The following is a 21,965-nucleotide window of genomic DNA, read 5'->3' on the forward strand; positions in this document are numbered from 1 at the left end:
TAAATGGAAAATTTTAAAAAAACCAAGAAAATTATGATTTGGGCTCTCAGATCTGAAGAGAGGGAAGTTACACAGTTACCAATACACAAGGACTTCAGGAAGTTTGTAATAAGGTTAAGAAAGAAAATTAGTTGCAATCAAAACCAAAATCAATAATCAAATCATATTAACAAGGAATAAATTGATTGCCAGAGAACTCTGAAAGGCTTTTTTTTTTTTTTTTTTTTTTTTTTAAGTAAAGTGTACTCTACATATTTTCAGGGTATATGCATGAAGTTAACCACTGAGGATACACAATATGAGAGATTTGTGATGTGGCTTAACAAAGGATTTTTGGGAATGACAAGCCATTATATCAGCTTTGCAAGAGAACAGAGTGAAGCTGTGAAACTTCAGTGGAATGGAAAGTTTGTGCCAGCTTTCTGCAGATGGGGGCAGTTAGCTTTTTATCGTGTGTAGTTCTAGGTCTCATGATTTAAAACCGTGTCAGCAAAGTAGACACAACTTAAAGGTGATGACAAGAGATTAGTGACAATTTGGAAGAAGTTTTATGAGCAATTGAAATGAAATATGCCAGAGGAGATAAAAAAAGAATCAGGAGGACTGTTGGTATTTTGAAAGGTTTTTACTCATTTTTTACAGGGTTCATCCTTTTTTTTCAGTCAGAATAATTTAGATGATAGATAAAATTTAAAATTTATCTGTATCTTACAAAAATAATGATTTAGTGTTGCGAGTAATTTAACTAAACCTTGAAATTTAAAACTGGAGGTAACACAGTAAGAAAATGCATAGTTAAATGTTAAAATGTGGAGCTGTAGTGATTACAAATCTTTGAGAAGAGTAAGAGGATGTGGCCCAACTGGGTGTGATGCTCTGGCATTATGTGCATGATGTTATCCAGTGTGGAACCCTCTTTCTAGTACAATAATGGGAAGTACCTGCCATTTAAGTAATTGTAAAGTCAGATGAATAAAGCTAGAGATCACTCTGCAGGTGATGGATCAAGATGATTAATAGTAAAAGAAAACAAGCTGATTACCTCTTCAGTTGGTTATGTGCAGGAAAATCCACTGTAGCTTGAAACATTAGGACCAACATTTTAGGCATTTAATACTGAGAACAAAGTTGTATTGTACTGTAATGATTGCTATACTTTGATTTGTTATATAATTGATATATTTTAATGAAAATGGAGATCATGAAAAGGCCATGAAGAAATGGGAGGAGATTTGCAAAGCATTGCTTAGGCTTGGCCTGATTATTTGAGAGACATTATTGTATTACTTGTACAATGTTTGGTATTTTTACTTTATGATAGTAATTATAAATCCTACATGTTGTACTTGTTTCAATTAATTGTTACACCATTTTTCTCTATGTTAGGTAACTGGAGGGGTGATTTTTTTTAACGATTTATTTGTGGTTTAAGAGATGGATTGAAATTAACACAGGTGTGACACAAGTTGAGAAATGATGGTGCACAGTGGCACTTTAAAGCTGTGAGGTGAAAATACTTAGGTGATGCCCTTTCAATTGAGACAATTTTTTCCCAGTAGAATTGAAATCTAATTAAACAGTTTTCTTTATTCCACATGAATTAAAAATTAATAAAATCTAAAAAAACGTTCAGAACACACATTCAGGCGTGGAAAGATGGAGGGTGCTGCATGATTAATCTAAGGTAAAAATAAGGAAGTCTTTCATTATTCATCATTTAATGACAGTTAGGAGCAAGCTGCAATGTTTTGATAAATGAGAAATGTAAAATGCTGGTGTGAAGCAGTTGTCTTTCTCTCAAAGTAGAACACAAAACTCAACCAAGCTCCTCAATGAAAATGCTAATTCCACATGATTAATCCTTTCTTCTTTTCTGTCTACATGAATATTAAGTAACTTCCTTTCCAGGGTCACTGGGAAGTTGTAACTGTTTTACTTTGGGTTCCCCTACCCAGAACCATAAAGCCTGACCTTAGGGCCTAAGATGACCCTTATTGTTTGTTTCTGCCTCTTTGAACTCTTGCTCTTACTCCTCTCCTGGAGGAGGGAGGCAAGCGGTGGAACAAGCAATCAGTGGCAATTACTGATACACCAGGAGTAGGTTTTTGTCAACTGCTTTTCAAGTGCCAAAGAGGCTTGACTTGGGAATGGTTCCCTATTGCCAGCGTCGACCTGCTCTCATCTTCTTTTAAGTTAAGCGTTAGCCTTAGGCTGGTTTTCTCTATTTTTTTACAAGAGTTTCTATGAGTATTTCATTTGCCATGTCTGTATGATTTACAGTGCCTACTTATTCTTGAAAACTTATCTTTATAGGCCTGATACTCCAAAGTGCTGTATTGCCCAGTGTGATGCAACCATACTTCTAAGATGATGTTCTCTCTCCATTCCATTTCACCTTTATGTAAATAATAATATAGGCTTAAAGGTAATATTTTAGTTGCCGTATACACAGAGGCATATCAGTCACTTCAATTTAAAAGTCAAATTTAATTTTTGTCATGTTTGTGTTATTTTACCCAAAGACTTGTAATTGAAAGACTTTATTTGGATGACAGATTTTTGCCTTTTCATAGGAAACAAGGCAAATAAAACATTAAAAATAGATAAAATTGAGGTTTTAAAGGTAGGGCATATTCTCCTTACCTTGTATAAAGAAAAGAAACAAGCCCTCGTTTCACAACTGTCTTTGACGTCGTTCTTCATGACGTGCTCAGTAAATCCGTAGCATAAAGATATTATTAAATCAATACAGGGATGGCTATTATAAAAACTGATTTAAAAGATGGCTGTGCCCTGTGGATGCATTCCAGATAATAACTTGACCCTCTCTTTCCTTTATACTGTCCCTCAGTGACCTCTGCCACCTGCATACACTTTTGTTGCATTCCTCTCAGCTCCTAATCGTGCATTAGCACCAACTGTTTCTTTGGTGTGGAGGAGGCAGCAGATGTGGCACTGGCTCTTTGACTCCTGTTAATGGTTAGACACAGTGGCCCTTTTCTTCTTTTATGAATATCTGCAATATCTTCAGATTGAGCTGGCTTAGTGTAGTGGTGTCTGTTCTGGAGAATGGAAGACTCTCACAATATGGCCATAGATCACCAGTGTCTGGGGTTCTTCCTGTTTATGGTAAACAACAAAGTGTTTAAAAGTGCGATAACTTTCACTCAGTGGAAGTTACATATGACTTATTTGAAAACTGAAACAAGCAAACACACCTGAGTTCTGAAAACAAGTGTCAGTTTGCATTGTTTAAGTAATATGAAAGAAAATAATTTCTGCTTGTGCTTCGCTCATTGTAGAGTGGGTTAGGTCTCTTGAGACAGGCCATGTAAAATAAGGTTCTTCTGCAGACATGGGTATTAAGTGTAGGTCTGTGAGCAAACTGACTCGAGAATTACATTAGCATGCAAAAATTACTGTATTTAGTAATTTAGTTTAGTTTTTTTCTAAGCATTTTCACAGTGTAATGTATTCTTCCTTCTGCTAGGTTTCTATTTACTACTATATTGCTTGAAATATGTCTTTCAAGTAGATTATGTTCCTATTCATGAGTTAGTAAAAGTACAGTGTATGATAGCATGGTATGGGGTGTTTTGTTTTGGAGCTGCTAAGGAGTGCTGCTGGTCAGTAAGAGGAGGTTGTAGACATCTGCTTGAGAGTTTTGATTTTAGTTCAGTGTAAACTGAATTTATAGACTTGTGAATTTATTTTAGTCTCTGCTTAGGCTATTTACATTCTGTCACAAGATAGCTTTGGAAACCTGTTGTTCTTCTTGTATTATTTTCTCCTAATAGTACCACTATTTAATGTGGTACTGCCTGGGAGGATCAGAATGTCTTGCTTTGTGCTGACAATTGGAAGTTGCAATGGAAGGGCCAGAGCTCTCCTGTTTGCTCTTTGAAACAAGCATAGGGAGGCTCTAATGTGTTAACTAAGTTTACTGGAACTGCTTTGAGGCAATTTGTTTGGGACTACTCAGACAGAAAAAAATCATAGTATGTTCTGGGTTGGAAGAAGAATCACAGAAGGGTTTGGGTGGGAAGGGACACTAAAGGTCATCCAGTTCCAATGTCCCTGCCATGGACAGGGACACCTTCCATCAGACCAGGTGGCTCAGAACTCCATCCAACCTGGCTTTGAGCACTTCCATAGATGGGGCATCCACAACTCCTCTGGGCAACAAGGTCTGTAAGAAAAACAAGTACTTCGCAGACAAGCTCAGAGAGAGCTTTTATGACTCCGGTATGTTTGGCCACCTACTTTAGAGAGAATTTGCATTTGGCTTTGGATGTTCAAATGTTCACTTGTTTCTTGTAGCACAGTATTTTTTCAAGGTGAAGAGGGTTCTACTTAATGTTTTAAGCTATAAATGGGTTTGGTTTATGAACAAAACTGTATGTATCTATGTATGTCTGTATTACATATGTATCTATACCTTTGTGTATAAATCCAGTGATATGTGCTGTGAAGTTTTCTCAAATTGTAAGTCTTCAGTGGTATGGAGGGTTCTTTGCCATTCTTGTTTGTCTTTCTCCCCAAATATGATTTGCTTTATAGGTAAAATTCCATTGCATTTATTTTAATTTCAAAACCTAAGTATCATTACTCAGACACTACACTGTAGTTTGCTCATCTGATGAGTAAAATTGTAATAATGCCCTTATTGAAGCTACTGACTCAAAGTAGTGCCCTTGCATTCCTTTTCATAAAAAAAGAATAATTCTATTTTTGCTTTACATATTCCTTGCATAGTTCCCACTGCTGCTAAACTTTCATTTCAAATCCAGTTTATAAAACTAGGAGAGATTCAATGTATTTTACGATCGTACTTCTCCTAATGATTGTCTCCCTCTGCCAGATTTCCATGGAGTGGTTTTAGATTGACACTAAAAATGATCACAAATGGTATGATTTTCCCTGACCATCTTTTCTGATTCTGTGTACGTGGCTAAGGAGTGGCAGATGAAACAGGAGAAGCAAGGGACTGCATATTTTAGTGTGATGAAATATTGTGTAGTAGATGAGACACAGGATTTAGGAAATGGGGATTATTATGTGTAATTCTACTATATATAGTGTATCACAGCCTGTTAGCTGGGAAAACAAAAGGCAAATTTGCTTGGTTGTCCATGCTATCATGTAGATGAATCATTGGTTGACATCTGTAAATAAAGGGACACCATAAATAGCAATAAACTGATTTAAAGAAAGGCATCAACTGGTTTGCCACTGGGATCTTTTTATTTGGATTATGTCTTGTTTAACATCTTCGTTAATAATCTGAACGAGTGGGTAAACTGCATGCTAATTAAATTCACAGATGATACTAAGCGGGGAGGTGTTGCAAACATAGGGTGGCCAGATTTTCTAAGTGAAAATCTGGACCACCTGTCATGGCAGGCAGAGAGAGGAAGGTTTTTAGCAGGGGTGAGAGAGGGGGTGTGCACAGAAGGACTTGACAGCTTGTGGGAGGGGAAGAAAGAGTGCCCACTCCACCCCCTCCTTAACCAAGCACACCCTCTCTTTCCTTCTTCAGCATCCTCTGGCTTGGATCCATTGTATTTATACTGTTTGCTTATTATAAAAATAATTATAAAAAATTTACTAGGTACCTATTAGCTGATAAGTGAAACCTCTTATTCAGGTGTAGATGCGAAAAATTGAGAGGAGGGGAGGAAGGAGTAGTAAGCTCCAGGCAAATGATCCTGGTAAGCTCATTTTTCAGCAACTGAAAATTTCAATGACACAAGTAATTTTTTCTTATTTTTTTAAGGTGAGGGTTGCAGGCTGACCCATCCATGTTAGTCTTTTATATTGTCCTTAAAAATGGGAAGCAACAAATTTTTTATATAATCTGTAATGGCAAAAGGGCATTATGCCTCCCTCTGAGGACTGTTAATAGCTGATCTTGTGTTAGTGGTTGTGGGCCAACAAGAACATAGCTCATGATGCAATGGACTGAGTGCCAAGTGAAAGTTTTATTTCCTCCTTTTTTTCCTGCTTATGTGTGATAGAAGCTACTCTTGTTTTTTCTCCAATGGCCCAACTTGTTCTTTCTTGTGCTTCCCTCACTATTTATTAAGTGCCTGTTGTGTTTTCATCATTTCTCTTCACTTAACATTGCTTGGGGAGCACAAGTGGCACATTGAATGTTTTCCTTTCTGTCTTCCAGGATTCTGAGTAACAGACTTGAAAAAACTTTCTAACTTTGGCCATCCATGATGACATGAACACCTGAATGATGAAACCCACTTTTTGCTGAATATATCATCAGCCTTTTGGAGATGGCATAGCATTGGTCAAGGGGAAAAATCAACATTGTGTTCTTAGTGAGGCTCCCAGTTTTAAAGCAGTAGCACTTATTTTTCTGTATATTGTATGGGGCTGAGTTTTACCTATCCTTGGCTGAGAAGGTTAGCTTCATCATTTTCTCCTCCTACTTAGGATGTGTGTGGGATGACCTGTGGACTGTACTGTCCTGGGGACAGTTTTGAGGAAGAAGTTTTCCATAGTCAGAAAATTTGGCTTTGTTTGTAGTTGTAGCATTGTGAAAGTTAATTTACTTGAGAGAGGATGTGTAGTTTTGGCAAAACAATATGCTTTCTAGTATTCTCAGCATCCTGCACTTTCTTGGAATTTTGTTTGGACAGCCCCCATGTTCTCTGCATATTCAATGTCAGCAGTGCCAAAATTCAGGCAGTCCAATATCGTGTGTAGATGTTTGTTATGTATTTAGCTGTAATGCAGTTTGGGGTTTGTTACCGCAAACAATAGATGGTTCAAAGTGTAATGGCCATGTGACTAATGAGGAGCATGTCATGCTGCCTTCTTGAAGCGTTCCACTCTTGGCTTTTGTTTCCCAGGCATCTTTCCCTGGCAGTGTTATGCAAATTAACCAATTAATGACAGACAAAATGGCCTTCCTGCATCGCCATGCTTGTAATAAGAAGGGCAATGCTGTAAGTCACGTACCTATTCAGCGAGCTCTGTAGGCCACTGCCAGGGCATGATTAGCCTGACTGTGGAAGACAATTGCAGAGGCATCTGCTCGGTTAATTTTGAGAGAAAATTTACCAGATGGAGGCTGAAGATTTAAGTGATTAGAAGGTAGTAGATTGGAATACAAATTGGATTAAAAGAAATTAGATTGATATAAATCGAATTGAGTCACAACAGTTTGTGTTGTTTGTACCAAGGGGCAATGGATTATGGGAGAAGCAGATGCTCCAATGAGATAGGAATTAATGTGGCTTTGACGGTCCATCTGGGAAGGCCTGAATATCGAGTACATCCCTAATCTCTCTCTCCATTTATCAATGCCATAATGTTAATTAGTACTTCATTCATTAAGTTACTTACAGAGGAAAAAATCTCACCCCTAGCCCCTCTCTGCTTGAGGATTTGTTACTGTGCCAAGAAATGGAAATCTCCCTTTAGCTGAGCTAGTTACAGTTGACTGTTAACACTAGACCTGTGTCATTTTCTTCAAAAGCTGCTTTTGCCCTAAAAAAAAATTATTGGGCTTTGTTTTGCAATAAACTGGTCTTGATAAATCCAGCAGCATAGTTCCTGAAATCATGCCTTGATCCCTACAGCTGGCTACCACTCATAAGCCTCCTTCTCACATATTTAATAAGGTACAATGTTTTTATTTCATATAGTTGCACAGCATTGTGGCTAATGATCAAACTTTAGCTATGACATTAATAGTGGGAGAAATCTAAGAAAGTTTGTTTGCGCACCTCAAAGGTCTTGGGTAGAGAAATGTGTGTGGAAGAAAAGTGCTGTACCTGAAGCACCTGACATGGGGCTTGTCCTCAGGTGTGCAAAACTGGCTGATGACAGAACTGTTGGATTTTAAATACATTTCTCTTACTCTAGAAGACAAATATTTGGGGTTTTTTTTGACTCTGAAAGGTGACCCAAAATCATAACTTGAGTTTTTTCACTAGATGGGAAAAAAATAAAAAAGGAAAAAAAAAATGCCTGTAAAATGGTTAGCAAATATACCAGGATTGTGAAGGAACAGGAGTTAAATTCTTTTTTGAGCCACGGTCTTCTGCTAATGAACATGAGGTAATAAATCCGAAGGATGCTTACTTAGCAAAAGTCAAGAGGACTTTTCACTCTTTCCTCCCCCAGGTGCACACAGAGGTGTGAGGCAGAGCAGGGCTATGTCATGATACTCACATAGAGTGCAAACACTGGCAAATGCTGGTCTCCATGTGAGCACCACTGTAGTGTCAACCTTAAACTTTTTCTTGTATTTTCCCATAAATATTTGATTTGTTTTCCTTCATGGCAAGAAGCTTTGATTCTACTTCACTTAGAAAGCTAACTGTAGCTGCAGTCCTTTAGTTATTACTCAGATAAATATTAGATATAAAAACATGTTACTGTTCTGTTTCTGGAACCTAAAATGTCAAAGATATCTACAAGACTGTGTCTCACATTATGTTTATATGTTCTGGGGGAAATAGATTCACTGCAAACTAGTTTTGCAGAAGAAAGGGTTCTTTTATCATGTTTGAGGGGTTTTTATCTGTTGAAAATAAGTCATTAAAAAAAAAGAACCTGTCTCCTGAAAAATTTATGATTTGTACGTCCGAGCAGAGAGTGTAGTAGGCATGGGCAGGCAAGAGGTTGGAATGGAGCAGAACTGGGACAGCTGAATCAAGATGATCAAAGGGATACTCTGTGCCATATGTCATCATATGCTCAGCAATAAAAACTCATGGAAAGGATGATAAAGGAGGGACATTGATGGTTGTGGCATTTGTGTTCTCAAGCAACAGTCCTGCATGCTGAGGCCCTGCTTGCCAGGAAGTGCCTGGACATCTGTTTGCTGATGAGAAGTAGTAAATGAATTCCTCTTTTTTTGCTCTGCTTGTATTCACAGCTTTCCCCTTCCCTTTTAGCTGCCATTATCTCAATCCACAAGTCTCTTGCTTTCCTTCTACTTTCTCCCTATCCCATGGGAGGGGGTGGTGAGTGAGCATCTGGATTTGGCTGTCATGTGGGGTCAACCTACCACTGTAAAGACAGAATTTTATTTCCTTAGTTTATCTAGACAGCATTTGTTATATTTACTAAGATAATGATTTAGAAGTCTAAGGTTACAGCCTGAAAAGGTGGAATCTACTTCCTCTGTAGTTTCTCCTTACTTCATCTACTGCTATTTTCACAAATTTACTTGCTTACAGCGAACACTTTTGAGAACTGCCTGGGAGTTTTTGTTTGTTTCACCTACTGTGCTGCCAGACACTCTTATTTCTGTGCTTCTGCATACTGCTGTTTGATCTAGAAAAACATGAAGTAAATAAATTATATGCTGGAAAGAAGCTCTTAGAAGGTCACAGCAGTCCCCTTGCCATTCCACACCTCTGAGAGGTGGTTGTTTATCAGTAATCCACGCTCCACTGGTAGAATTCACAGAGATCTCTATAAAAACAGGATAGACAACAGAGGTTTCTGAATCAGTGTCTGCAACTTTACTGTTTATAAATATCTCCCTCTTTTTAATATAGAAAGGGTAAAATAATAGTGCAGAAAGATCCTTGTGAAATGCATATTCCTTGAAAGGCAAAATTCTTCCACTAGCAACAGCAAGGTCCAAGAAAACCTCTCCCTGGACTTAGGCCTTCAGCCTAAAGTACTAGGAAAGACTTTCTTAATGTGTGCCAGCTTTGGGTGTAAATATGTGGAACAGAAAAGGTGAGAGAAAAATCACTGAGGGCTGCTTAAAAAAAAAAAAAAAAAATCCATAAATTGGCAGAGATACTTGGAGTGTTTGTGTTCTGTCACCAGGCCCAAAAATGTTAAATCCCATTTTGGCTGCAGAAGTTGCAGAATTGTTTTGTTATCTAATGGGACAGATAACTGGATGGCAGGAGAATGAAAAGAGAAAAGATTCACCTTGTAAATAGAGTTGATGAACTGTTTTGGATTAAAAACAAAGTCATTAGCTACAGGTGTAATAGTAACCAGGTAGAAAAATGGCATTAAAATACAGATTATGAGGTAGGTAAGGCATTGGGAAACATCCATGGAGAGAGAAAAAAAAAAAGGAAAGGGACAAGGAAAAGGTGGTGTTTTTTGTGTTTTGTTTTTTCCTGGAGGGAGGGAGGGACACACACATCGGAAAGGGTTTTGGGGCAGAGGATCTCCAAATACTCCCTTAACAGAAAATGCTGTCTCAGATGATATAGATACACACACACACACACACACACACATATATATATATATTTAATATATAAAATACATATATTTTTATATATGAAAGTATGTATAATTGTGCTACAAATGCATCAGGAGAAACTAAAGTTAGGGCACTTAGATGGTTTTGCACAAATTTGAATTACGTGTTGTTTCTCATTATTAGTGGTGAGAACTTCCTTATAGATACAAAGAGAGTCAATAATATGACCTCAGATATCAGTGTGATAACCATTGAAAAACTTGTGACGTTTTGGTGATCAAACAAAAAAAAAGTGCAGTAAAGTATGTTTACTTTCTACACATGGGGAAACCAACCACACAAAAAAGCCAAACACCAACTTCTAAATATATAAAAAGACAAATGCATACTGTAAAGCACCAGTTGTGGTCTTTTGTGCTTGGGGTATATGAGGTGTTTATAAACCTGACCTATATAGGCAGAAATTGCATGTGACTGAATTTTCTGTAGAAGTTGTTTTTTTTCAAGCATTGGGTGTCTGAATGAGTTTTTAAAATACCAGCTAGCAAAAGGTGAAATGAAGGAGCAATTACAAACATACCCTTAAGTCTTGTAATGCCTGTACTTAGTCACCTGATTCTTTTTCACTGACATAGGTAGCAGAGATACAGCTGTGAGGAAGTTCATACTTATTCCAAAAACCTTCCACTTTTGAGCATATGAAGGCTTATTTACTCAATATGGGGTGAGAAAAAGTAGGATTAGAAGCTTTCTTCACAGAGCTTGATCTATATTTTCATCCATGGCTATTTGGAAAAAGTTTCCCAAACTAGTTGAAGCTTCCAAAGAGTCTTTGACAAATCACAAAGATAGTAGTCTGTAGATTTCTAAACCAAGATATTACAATGAGTTTTTGATGTTTGTCATGCTACTTTTAAATTTTATTGCAAGCTTTGCTGCAAAATTTAATATTCATTGACTGATAGTTACTGGGAACTTTACAAAAGGTTACTTTAGGATGTTTTGGTCAAGTTTTAAGTCAAGTATTGATATTGGGTACTTTTAATTCCCTAGACATTCACAACTGGTATGGTTGAGGGAGTCTTTGTGACCAGTGTTAGCAGAGAACATAGTGGCTGTAGGGTAAAATTCAGAACCTAAAAGTTAAAATGCCTGCTGTGCTTATAGTAGGAATCCCTCCCTTCCTCAAAATATTATTTTAAGACTGCTTCAGATGGATGAATTTATTTACAAATGTAGTCTGATTTCACTGATTGTAGCAATTTTATTCTAATCTGAGAACTATTTGACTCATGGTTCTTGAAGGGATCTGCACTAGGTTGTCATTTAAAGGCTTTTTTATAGGTGTTGTTTTACCTTAACACTGTAAAAATTGATGTGTTTTTCTAATTGCTCATTTTTAAAGCTTTTAGATGCATCTTTTAATGTTGCCTTGGATGGTCGACATCATCTATCAATATCAAGTTTTAGACTTTGGATAGCTTGTGGTTATCAACCCTTCCATGCAAAAGCAGAGTTTACCTGATCCTGATTAGCCATTGGTTTCTCCAGTGGTATCAGGGAAGCTGCACAGTTTCTCTTTGCCCGGCTTCTAAGGAGCCATTGCCAGTTCCCCAGTGCTATGATAACATTCCCCTTGTAGAATAAATTACTGTGCTGTCTATAAGCAATGTCTGCTTTTTTACCTTCCATCCTTGACCTGAAAACGAGCTGAAAGATGTTTGTTAGAGCCAGGCATACACTTATGCTTTGGTTTGTTAAATTCCAGAGTGATTTGGAAAGGCTCCCAAGGGAAGAGCTGTTGTGCTTGAGTTCTTCTGGATAAAAAGAGAAAGATTGTTTGGTGTTTTTTTTTTTTTTTTTTTCTTCTCTTTGATGCTTTTGTTACATGCTGTGTATGTATCATAGAATAATTTGGATTAGAAGGGACCTCTGGAGACATATGCACACATATACACATAAACATTTTCCTTTTTGCTTTTCATAGCTGGAAGTGTTCCTCTTGCCTCCCTGTTTTCTTGATTTCTAAAAGTAATTTTTATAATCTCATTATTTAGAGTCAGTGAACATTCATGAAACCCACACTTGAACTGGAGCAGCTATTCTAGTTTAAAAAGCCAGAGCTTTTTTGGGAGAGAGCCTACAAGTGACGGTGGTTTGGGTTTGCTGGGGTGTTTGTGTTTGTGTGTTGGTGTGTTATTAAGCAAATAATTGTCTGTTATCTTCTTTCAGGGAGCATAGCTCTGGTAGTTATTTTACTTCTCGACTTGAACTCTAAACCATACTGCTTTGCAATAAACAAATCGATGTAACTTTCTCATTGAAGCAGTGACTTGTATTTATAACATCACTTTTCACCAGGGGAAAAAAAGATTAATCATTCGCCTGTGAATCTATATTCCAGTTTTCAGGGCTATTGTGCTCACTCCTCCTGTCTTGACTGCATCTCTAACATGCTATTCCTTCCCAGGCAGTGTGCTGGAAATAAATTTTGAGGCGTGGTAAGACTCTGCAAAAAAGTGAAATGTGATGCTAGAATGCTGGTATGTGAGGAGAAAACAATTGAAGAAAAGTGAATCTGAGTAAAATTGCATTAAGCCTTTATGTCAAATTTGGAATGCTTCCCCTGAAATAATTTTATACAAGGAATAGGGTGCTTATACTGTGACACTGGATTGTTGTCCACGTTAAAAAAAAAAAGGAATTTTATGTTTGCAGTGTTTCTTCAATAGTAAAGTTGATTACACCTTGCTTAGCAAAGTCTCAGTTTCATAGAAGAGAAACTTAATGAAATCACCTTCCAATAAGATTTGGTCAATGTTTTTAATGACAGTTATTGATCTTTCTTGTCAGCATTTCCTGCTTTTCCTTCTTGGCAGACACATTCTATAGGAAAGGTGACTTATCTGCAGGCACGTGTCCTCGGGAAGTTAGGATATGTTGCTTAATGGATTACTTTTGCTCAAGGAAAAGCTTTCAGAGGACCTTGTCATAGCTGACATAGGTTTTTGAACAAAAACCTTACCTTGGAAACAGTCGTATCACTGAAGTCCTTTCCCATCTGCCAAATCTCAGAGGAGGGGGAGAGACTGTAAAGTGTAAATTCTCAAAATGCCATCTTTGCCATGTCACTTTGCCTAGAGGAGTGCATGTCGGATAATCAGCCTGGTGCCAATGCATCAGCCTCTATTCCAGTTGAGTTTTCTCATTATCTTGACTTTTTTGCATGTTATCTTTTGTTCGAACTAAGATGGGACTGACTGGATTTCTACTTGCGATCTCTGCTTGCCTTCAGTCAATTCTGTGCCTAAAAGGGTGGTGAAAGCAACAGACTTATTCATTACATCAAACAAATGTGTGCCGTAAGTGTTTCTGATAAGTACTTCTCATGTGGAACGAGGCATGCGAAGAAGTGGGAAAATGAACAGTGACTGTCCTTCAGTAGATTTAACTAAGTAGCTGTGGGATTGTCTTTGTAGAGTCTGCGTAAGTCAAAAAAGAACTGGAGCCTGGTCATGTGACAGATCTGATGAAGCCAAAAGAGATTCTACAACTGCTTCTATAGCTGTCCATACATTTAAAGCGCATTATTCTTTTAATTGGGATTTTAATACCTTAATTTGTTTCATTTTTTCCTAATTAATGCAGTGAAAATAAACCAAGATTCTAGCATAAAAGAAGGTTCTTTGGCATTAAATATAACTTTGGAGCTGTTCTCTATGTAGAATCAAATGTACACAGACCCTTTCCTTCCTGCATGTATAGCTTTCTGTTGTAGGAGATTTATTTTTTCCTATCACAGTTTTGCTTCTTGATAAATAGTCCTTTTGCACAGTATCAGGGAGAACATGTGTTGTTGGCAAACTCTTGGAGGGAATGTGTTCAAAATGCTACCAGAAGCATGAAACAACTAATAACTCATATGAGGAGCAGCTGAGGGACCTGGGGGTGCTTCCAGCATCCAAAGCCCTGTGGGCAGCAGGGCAGGGAGGGGATTCTGCCCCTCTGCCCCGCTCTGCTGAGACCCCACCTGCAGTGCTGCATCCAGCTCTGGGGTCCCAGCACAGCAAGGACAGGGACCTGCTGGAGCCAGCCCAGAGGAGGCCACCAAGGTGATCAGAGGGCTGGAGCAGCTCTGCCATGAGGAAAGGCTGAGAGAATTGGGATTGTTCAGCCTGGGAAAGAGAAGGCTTTGGGGTGATCTGACTGTGGCCTTTCAGTACCTGAAGGGAGCCCACAGGGATTGAGACGAATATTTTACAAGGGCTTGTAGTGACAGGACAAGGGGGTATGACTTAAACTGAGAGTAGGTTTAGATTAGATATTAGGAAGAAATTCTTGACTGTGAGGATGATGAGGCATTGGAACCCTCCTCCGGACTCACTCCAACAATTCTAATATTGTAGGAATTTTGGTTTTGCCCACCAGCATGTAGTAGCTCATGTGAAGTCATTGCAGTTTATCACAGGAAAGACTTAAGGACTCTTAAATTCAGGGGTTGGCTCACATGCTCTGTGCATGCACAAAATGGGAATCCTGGAGGGAGGAATGGAGAAGGAAGCTGTATGGGTACCGCAGGAAAACACCACAGCTGTCTGCTCAAGGAGGTCGGGGTGCATCTTGCTCTGCAGTAAAAGTATCTTCTTCCCAGACAGCTCAAGGAGTTAATAGAATTTCTGTTCATTCCAAGTGAGGTTGTACTCGTAAGAGTATTAGGGGGGACCATAGTGAAAGAATCAAAACTAGAATCAAACACCACTTGCATCTGTCACTTTCTGACACTCAGTGTCTAGAGACAGGCAATGGAGTCAAAGTTTTTGGTTTCCTTCCTTTGTTATTTCTAAATCAGCACAACCTTTGGGAATACCTGTTGGTGCTCAGTGCACTTTGGATGGAGGGAGTTTCACGTGCTCTGTGATCGATCCTGTGTGTGTTTTGCTTCCCCTCTCCTCTAAGCGCATGATGAGGGGAATTCCTTGCAGCCTCGAACAGCTGAAGGTACACTCAGCCAGGAATGTGTGGTCTGATCCCCCCTTCAAACACCTCCTGAGCCTTTCTCCTTGCACACTGGCATCATCCCTGGTGCCCCAATCTCAACCCTCTCTTGTGCACAACTGTTTAATTAGGATAGAGTGAGTAAGCACCAGTTTTGTGATAAACATCAGTACTGAAGAGGAAGAATCAGCCTTACTGTGACCTGAGGAGAGGTTTTTAATTAGGTTGTATAAAGTACAAGGTTGAACTTTTTATGGGAGAAAGCCTTTTGCACAGCTTTGAACATGGCCTGTAAGTCTGTATAGGATATACTTCTAGGAGTTCTGAACACTATCAACAAACCTTTGTGTACAAGAAAACTAATATTTTGGATTTGTATTTTGCATTTCTTGCTACTAATTTTGTTACCCTGTGTTACAACTGAATTTTGATAAATAGTTATCTGTTCACTCCCTCTCAAGTCTCAGAAAAACCTCAGCTTTCCTTTTCTTCCTGATACTGTTAATAGAAATTTCTTAACACAACTAGTGGGATTTTGTTAGTTTTTTTGGGAGTAAGCCATGAATTAAATTGGTAGAATTGTGTCTGGAGTACTATAAATATAAATGTTTCTAACCAGTGTATGAAGTTGACTTTTTAGTCCCATGTACAGTCAGATGTTTATCTTTAATGGTAATTTCAGTATTTTTCAGTATTGTGTATGGGGTTGTGGACTAGGGTTATTTTTTAACTGCAGATTCTCCTGTTAGTTTTTAATTTTTTTTTTTTTCAATAGAAGGGAGAATAAAATATATCTTCCAAATGTGCCATAGGTTCATCTGTGCTTAGCTATAGATTGTTTTTTTCATGTACAGGCACTGCAGATTATGCATTTCTTTGCTGTTCTGGTAATAGAATCTGGAAGCCACTGAAAGAGCCAATTTGTGCAACAGCAATGTAACACTTAACTACTACGGCAAGCCTTAGTTTAATGACCTGAGTGTTAGTAAAACAGAAGTCCAAAGGTGGATTCACTCTGTTGAATGGATCCTTATGCCTTCCTCATAACTTTTGCAATAAATGAGGCATCGAAAATATTTTAAAGTATGTAGGGCCTAGAATATAATTAAGACATTGATGTTAAATTGCTTTTCTATGACTTAGCAAAACTGCTGATCAGAAAATTGAGACAAATGTTTCATAACCTGCAGAAGCTGGTTTACCTTGTATCTTAAAAGTGTGGATCAATTGTAGCAGCATGGCAGCTCCACTCAAAGGATTTTCAGGATCCATGCTAGAAAAATTTATTCTTGAGACCCAATGAAGAGGCACAAACTGCTGTGACTGTTGCAGAAATATTTTGCCAGGCTCATGTGGTCTAATTAGCTCTGCAGGAGTGGAGAGTGTCTGTACCATTAATACTGAAGGAAGTGTTCAGGGCCAGGCTGGATGGGACTCTGAGCAACCTGGCCCAGTGGAAGGTGTCCGTGCCCACGGTAGGGGATTGGAATGAGGTGATCTTTAAGGTCCCTTCCAACCCAGGCCATTCTGTGATTGTCTACCTATATTGTATTTACGTGTGTGTGTACATACATGCAATCCTGAAACTGAAAATTTCTAAAGTGAATTGACATTTGAGATTTCCCTTTTGGCTTTCTTTTTTCTCCTTCTCTTTCTGTAGCGGGACTGTTTGTGGAAAAGGTATACAAAGCATACAAATAAAACTGCAAAGAACTGTTAACTAATGGGGAGGGTAAGATACAGTGGGTTGGGATGTCCTCCTACTGAATCTGGCAGATGAAAGGATGAGAAGAAAGTAGCTATAAGGGGAACCTGGAAGCACATAGTGATCTAGAGTAACTGTAAATAAGATTACCAGAAAAAAAAATAGATTGTCATGCGTGTATGTGTAAGGGATCCTCCTCTAAGTGCAGTCTGCATCTGGTATAGGTTTGATGATGCTGTAGAGGGTTATATCTGTCATCCATCTCAGGCCTTTAGGTAGGGGAGTGTCTGATACAGTCTCTGATATCAGACAAATTTCATATGTGTACAGGTTTTTTGTTTTTGGGGTTGTTTTTAAGTTTTTGTGACGTTAAAAGCGTAACTTGTGAGAACTCTTTGTGAGGCCTAAAGCACAAATAAATTGTTCTTTCTTCCCTCTGTCCTTTTCTTTAGGATCCCGTCTCCGCCAAGAGGACTTTCCTCCACGGATTGTTGAGCATCCTTCAGATGTGATAGTGTCTAAAGGAGAGCCAACTACTCTGAACTGCAAAGCAGAGGGAAGGCCGACCCCCACCATCGAGTGGTACAAGGATGGTGAGCGGGTGGAAACGGACAAGGATGATCCGCGCTCCCACCGGATGCTGCTGCCCAGCGGATCTTTATTTTTCTTACGCATCGTGCACGGGCGCAGGAGTAAACCCGACGAGGGAAGCTACGTTTGCGTAGCAAGGAACTACCTTGGGGAAGCTGTGAGTCGCAATGCATCTCTGGAAGTGGCATGTGAGTAGTTTTATTTGTTTAGTATTCTGTAAAACTACATAGTGGCTTTTATGTCACCCAGCATTTGCACACAGCAGCATCCTGGGAGATAACAAATGGGGATAAGTACAGCATTTTGTCATTAGCTGTTGCTCTTAGTCAAGGCATTTTCACATGTGTTTGTTCAGTAGCAGTGACCGTACAGAACAGGTGATTTATACTGAAATGAGGTTCTAGCCAGAGTATAATAATGATTGGCACAAACATGGACAAAGGAGAATCTTCTGCTGAAGAATAATCTAATTTTTAAATTATGTCTAGAGTTGGTTATACTGGAACTAATGTGGAAAAATACCTATCATTTAATCTAAGGTGCCCTGTCTGTTTCTCTTTATCTCATCATCTGTTACCTCAACAGAAGCAGACAGCATCTTGGTGACTCATGTTCTGTACTGCTGGAAACCTCAATATATGCTCCTCTATCATAAATTTGACCCAGGCCTCATTCATTATGTGAATGGCAAATGAAATTGTTGGCCATTTCTCATATCATCCAGAGCAGTCTTGGTCTTTATCGATTCTCTTTGTCGTAACAGAGAAGTCAACAGGGCTCTTTTTTAGCCCACCTGGCATGAGTAATCTGCTTCCCAGTAGACTTAGCAGATATATTCATTATATTCACAGCAAACAAGCTCATCAGGCATTAAATATAATCAGTTGCACATGGTTTTTTGCTGCCTAGTTACATGGGTTGAATCAACATTGATCTTTTTTTATTCAGAATGTGCATAGAATTGCTTCACATAGAATTGTGTTTTAGTAGATTTATGAGTGCTCTCGTCTTGCTGGGTTTGATTCTTTCACCCACAGCTCTTCATCTGATGGTAGTTTCACTAAAATGTATTTGAAGTAGGGCTTTAGAACAAACTTGTATTGCTTTGTTGATAAAGAATGGATTTAAGTCCACAGTAGATGATATGTTTAAAGGAGGGAAGCACAGAAGAGAAATCTTTGTTCCAAATGCAGTCTTCAGACTTTCATAGCTAATACAGTGTGATCTTGAGGTTTCTGTTTTCTTAGAAATTGCAGAAAATGCCATTTTTGAAATATTTAAATGGTGGAATAAGCCAGGTAGAACAGACTTGCTCACTACATTTCAGCTGTTGTAACCTAGATTCAAAACTGTGTCAAACAAAAAATGAAAACAGTTTTGGCACACTATCAAAGCACAAGTAAATGTGCCAGTAAATGCATCACAGAAAATTTTTCAGTTTTGGTAGATGCTTGGGAATTGAGGAGAAACCAGTTTAAGGAAGGCTGAAATCTGGGTGAGTATTAATGGATAAATTTACTGGATTACTTGAGTCTTTGTACATGTGTTTTAACTGTCTGTTGAGAAGGCCTAAGAGACGTAAACACTTGAAATCTTCATTGTAATCCTGTTGACATTCAGGATCTCTTGTTGAAGTTCAAAGGATTGTTCCAGTTGTACCTTGAGTCATCAAATTGAAGTGACTGGTTATTTGGAAATTTAAATTTGCTCTATATCTTGTAAGTTTTCACTGATCCCTACTTCAGTGGCTGCTGAGAGACTCTTGTTATAACATCTCCAGTCTCTGGAGTTTGTTTAACCACTGCAGCTGCTGGCAGGTCAGGCATGAATCATTTGGGAGATAGTAGAAAACTTTAATAAAGTTGTGCTCCTTTGTCAGGTATTTTAGGTCAGAAGCAACATGAACGTGAAACTGAATCTGAAACCATGGCCGAAGTTTTTGCTGATAACATTGTGCTTCCATTGTTTTCATAGCTTTGAAATTTAACTGCCTGAATCCCCCAATTAAAGGGTTTAGCAGTCTAAAGCAGTCTCCTATTTCCCTTCAACAGTGCTGCTTTATCTTTCCTTGAGCAGTACCATGGCTGCGATTACAGAAAGGTCTTCATCAAAGAAGAAAAATGTAAATACATCCATTGCTTGTTTACTTAATTTTAGAGGTTCTGCTGTGATTTTTAAAAGCACATGGCACTTCTTGGTGTGTATCAAAGGCATCCTTTGGAAGATGATAGCAAAACTACAGTTTTTGCTTGGGTTTGAGATAAATTTTGGTCATAAATCAAGTTTTCAGGTGACTTTCAGGGAACAGTTAGAACCTTGTTTTTCTAGTGTCAGCCTTTCTGGGCTGAAGAGGGTGGGCAGGTCTGTAGCAGCCCGTTTGCATGCTCAGGAAATGAGTTGCTGGTGACAGGCTGCTGTCAGCAGTGAGCCCCCATTCACCTGTCCTCAGCTCCTGCTGGAAAACTGTTGAGTTGCCTGGATACTGCAGCCCTGTCCGTGGGGCACGTGATCCAGTCTGACTTGTGCTCTCTGTCATGGTGTTGAAAACTCCACTTTCCACACCAAGCCGAAGTGTTTTCATCACCAGAAAAAAAGGATGGTTGTCCTTTGCTAACAACAGGGTTCTGGATTATTATCTGACTGTAGGTGGCCTCAAATCATGCTATTAGAGAAATACTTCTGGTTTTCATAGGTTTAAGATGCTTGAGTGTGCTGTATCAGAGTAAGAATCTGTAATTGTTTTACTTATTAAATTGGCAGTTGCTAATAATGTGCTCTTGCAACTTTTGAATGATTTATGAAGAAATATTTATTGGATTTGTATATCTGTTAGATGTGTTCATGTATTAATATGATAAACAGTGCTAATTGTGATTAATTTTCTTCTATTACCTTGTTGGTTTTTTTTTACCCCTTCCATGGGCACCTGCCACAAAAGCAGTGGGATTGAAAGTCTTCTGATGTATCCATAGTTATGTGTAAAGACAGAAGTTAAATTCAGCTGGGACAGAAAGTGGTTCAAACCATGGTATGGGCCATCTTTAACACAGTCATTTTGCCCCTAGCTTTTTTTGGAGTGAGCTTTTTCAAGTTGCTGAAATCCCTAAGCTCTTTTTGGTTGAGTAACAGTTTACACCTTTCCCAAACATGATGATTTAGGTACCAGCTCCTCCAAGGTGCATAAGGTATGCTTTTAAATCCATGTCTGTTCAGAGCACACATATACAGTCTAGGGCAGATATTTTTCTGCTGATGTAGATCCTCAGAAAAATTTGTCCATGCCAGTAAAACTGTGAAGAACTGTGAGTTGTGGAAAGTTACTTAAAAAAATATTATTAATATAGTGAAGATGCTTTTAGAATATTTTTGCCTTTAATTTAGAATATTTTCATTCCAGAAGACATTTAAGAATAAATAGCTGATATTTAGAAGAAAAAGTTGTTACTTGAAAGCACAGTTTAGGATTGATACAACTTACTCTATTTATTTTAATACATTAATTCATGGTGTGCTTCATGCAGATTGATTTTTCAGTAGGAGCTTCCTCAGAAGGAAAAAATAATGCTAATGCTCCCACCCAAACCAGTATTCCAAATTTTACATGGCAAATTCTCATGTAGTATTTTTGTTTTATGGTTAAAACATTAAAAACAGATGTTCTAGTCTTAAAACCTCTACAAAAAATTGTATTCAAAAGAGTAAAACATTTTTCTTTTGATTTTGTCCATTAGAATTTTTTTAATGGAAACTGAACAAGGGTTGGCATTATGATATATATGTTGATGCTCAGATTTTCTTGGGAGAATTTAGAAAGGGAAGTAGACTTGCAGTAGTTTGATCTTTCACCAAACTGCTTTCAAATGCCAGAAGTCTTAAAATAAAAGCACATTTTTTTCACAATGCACCAGTTGAAGCAATCGAAGCTACGTGGTGGAGTTTTCCAGTGGGAATATCAGGAAACACACTTGCAGAAGTGACTGTAGCTAGGATTTCAGCTGGGAGCACCGGGGCGCCACATGTGAGCAAGGGAAGGAGCGGCAGGGTCCCCGCGCTGGCTGGGGCTGCCTCTGATCCAGCCGGAGTCAGCGGCAGCCCCCAGGGAGAGCAGCTGTAGCCCCAGGTGTTAAATATGTGACAGCAGCTTGATCTATCGACCACTGTTACAGGGGGCTTTGGCCTAAATGAAAATTCATGAAAAATTGATGAAGTCCCCAGATTATTTTTTTCCCTTTTCCTTTTGCAGTGCTGTGCCAATGCAGCGAGGAGAGATTAAATGAGGTGTTGAACGCTTTAGTGGCAAGGAGGTTGTGGTTCAGAGGTCGGGGGGGAGGGGAAATAAGACCCATTTTCTACCTTACTTTCCTTTAAAAGCAAACGTGAATCTTTTCCGATTAGTTGGGATTTGCTGCTATTTTGATATAATAATAATAAAGCTCAGGAATATTCACAAATAGGATTCTTTTCTCCATG

The 21,965-nt window shown here is 38.5% G+C and overlaps 1 protein-coding gene across 12 annotated transcripts in view; it reads left to right on the forward strand.

The window, feature by feature from the left end:
• The window catches only part of ROBO2 (roundabout guidance receptor 2), a 1,044,190-nt gene that overhangs the window by 626,616 nt on the left and 395,609 nt on the right, over positions 1–21,965 (forward strand). For all 12 annotated transcript variants that reach the window (XM_042038141.1, XM_042038139.1, XM_042038146.1 and 9 more), the window contains one exon: positions 17,357–17,683. In XM_042038141.1, the coding sequence (XP_041894075.1) occupies positions 17,357–17,683 (327 nt within the window). The remainder of the gene's footprint in view (positions 1–17,356; positions 17,684–21,965) is intronic.

The sequence above is a fragment of the Corvus kubaryi genome, unplaced genomic scaffold, assembly GCF_017639235.1.
Source record: "Corvus kubaryi isolate FWS band 111438036 unplaced genomic scaffold, C.kubaryi_AGA036_p1.0 37391, whole genome shotgun sequence".
Taxonomy (NCBI): domain Eukaryota; kingdom Metazoa; phylum Chordata; class Aves; order Passeriformes; family Corvidae; genus Corvus; species Corvus kubaryi.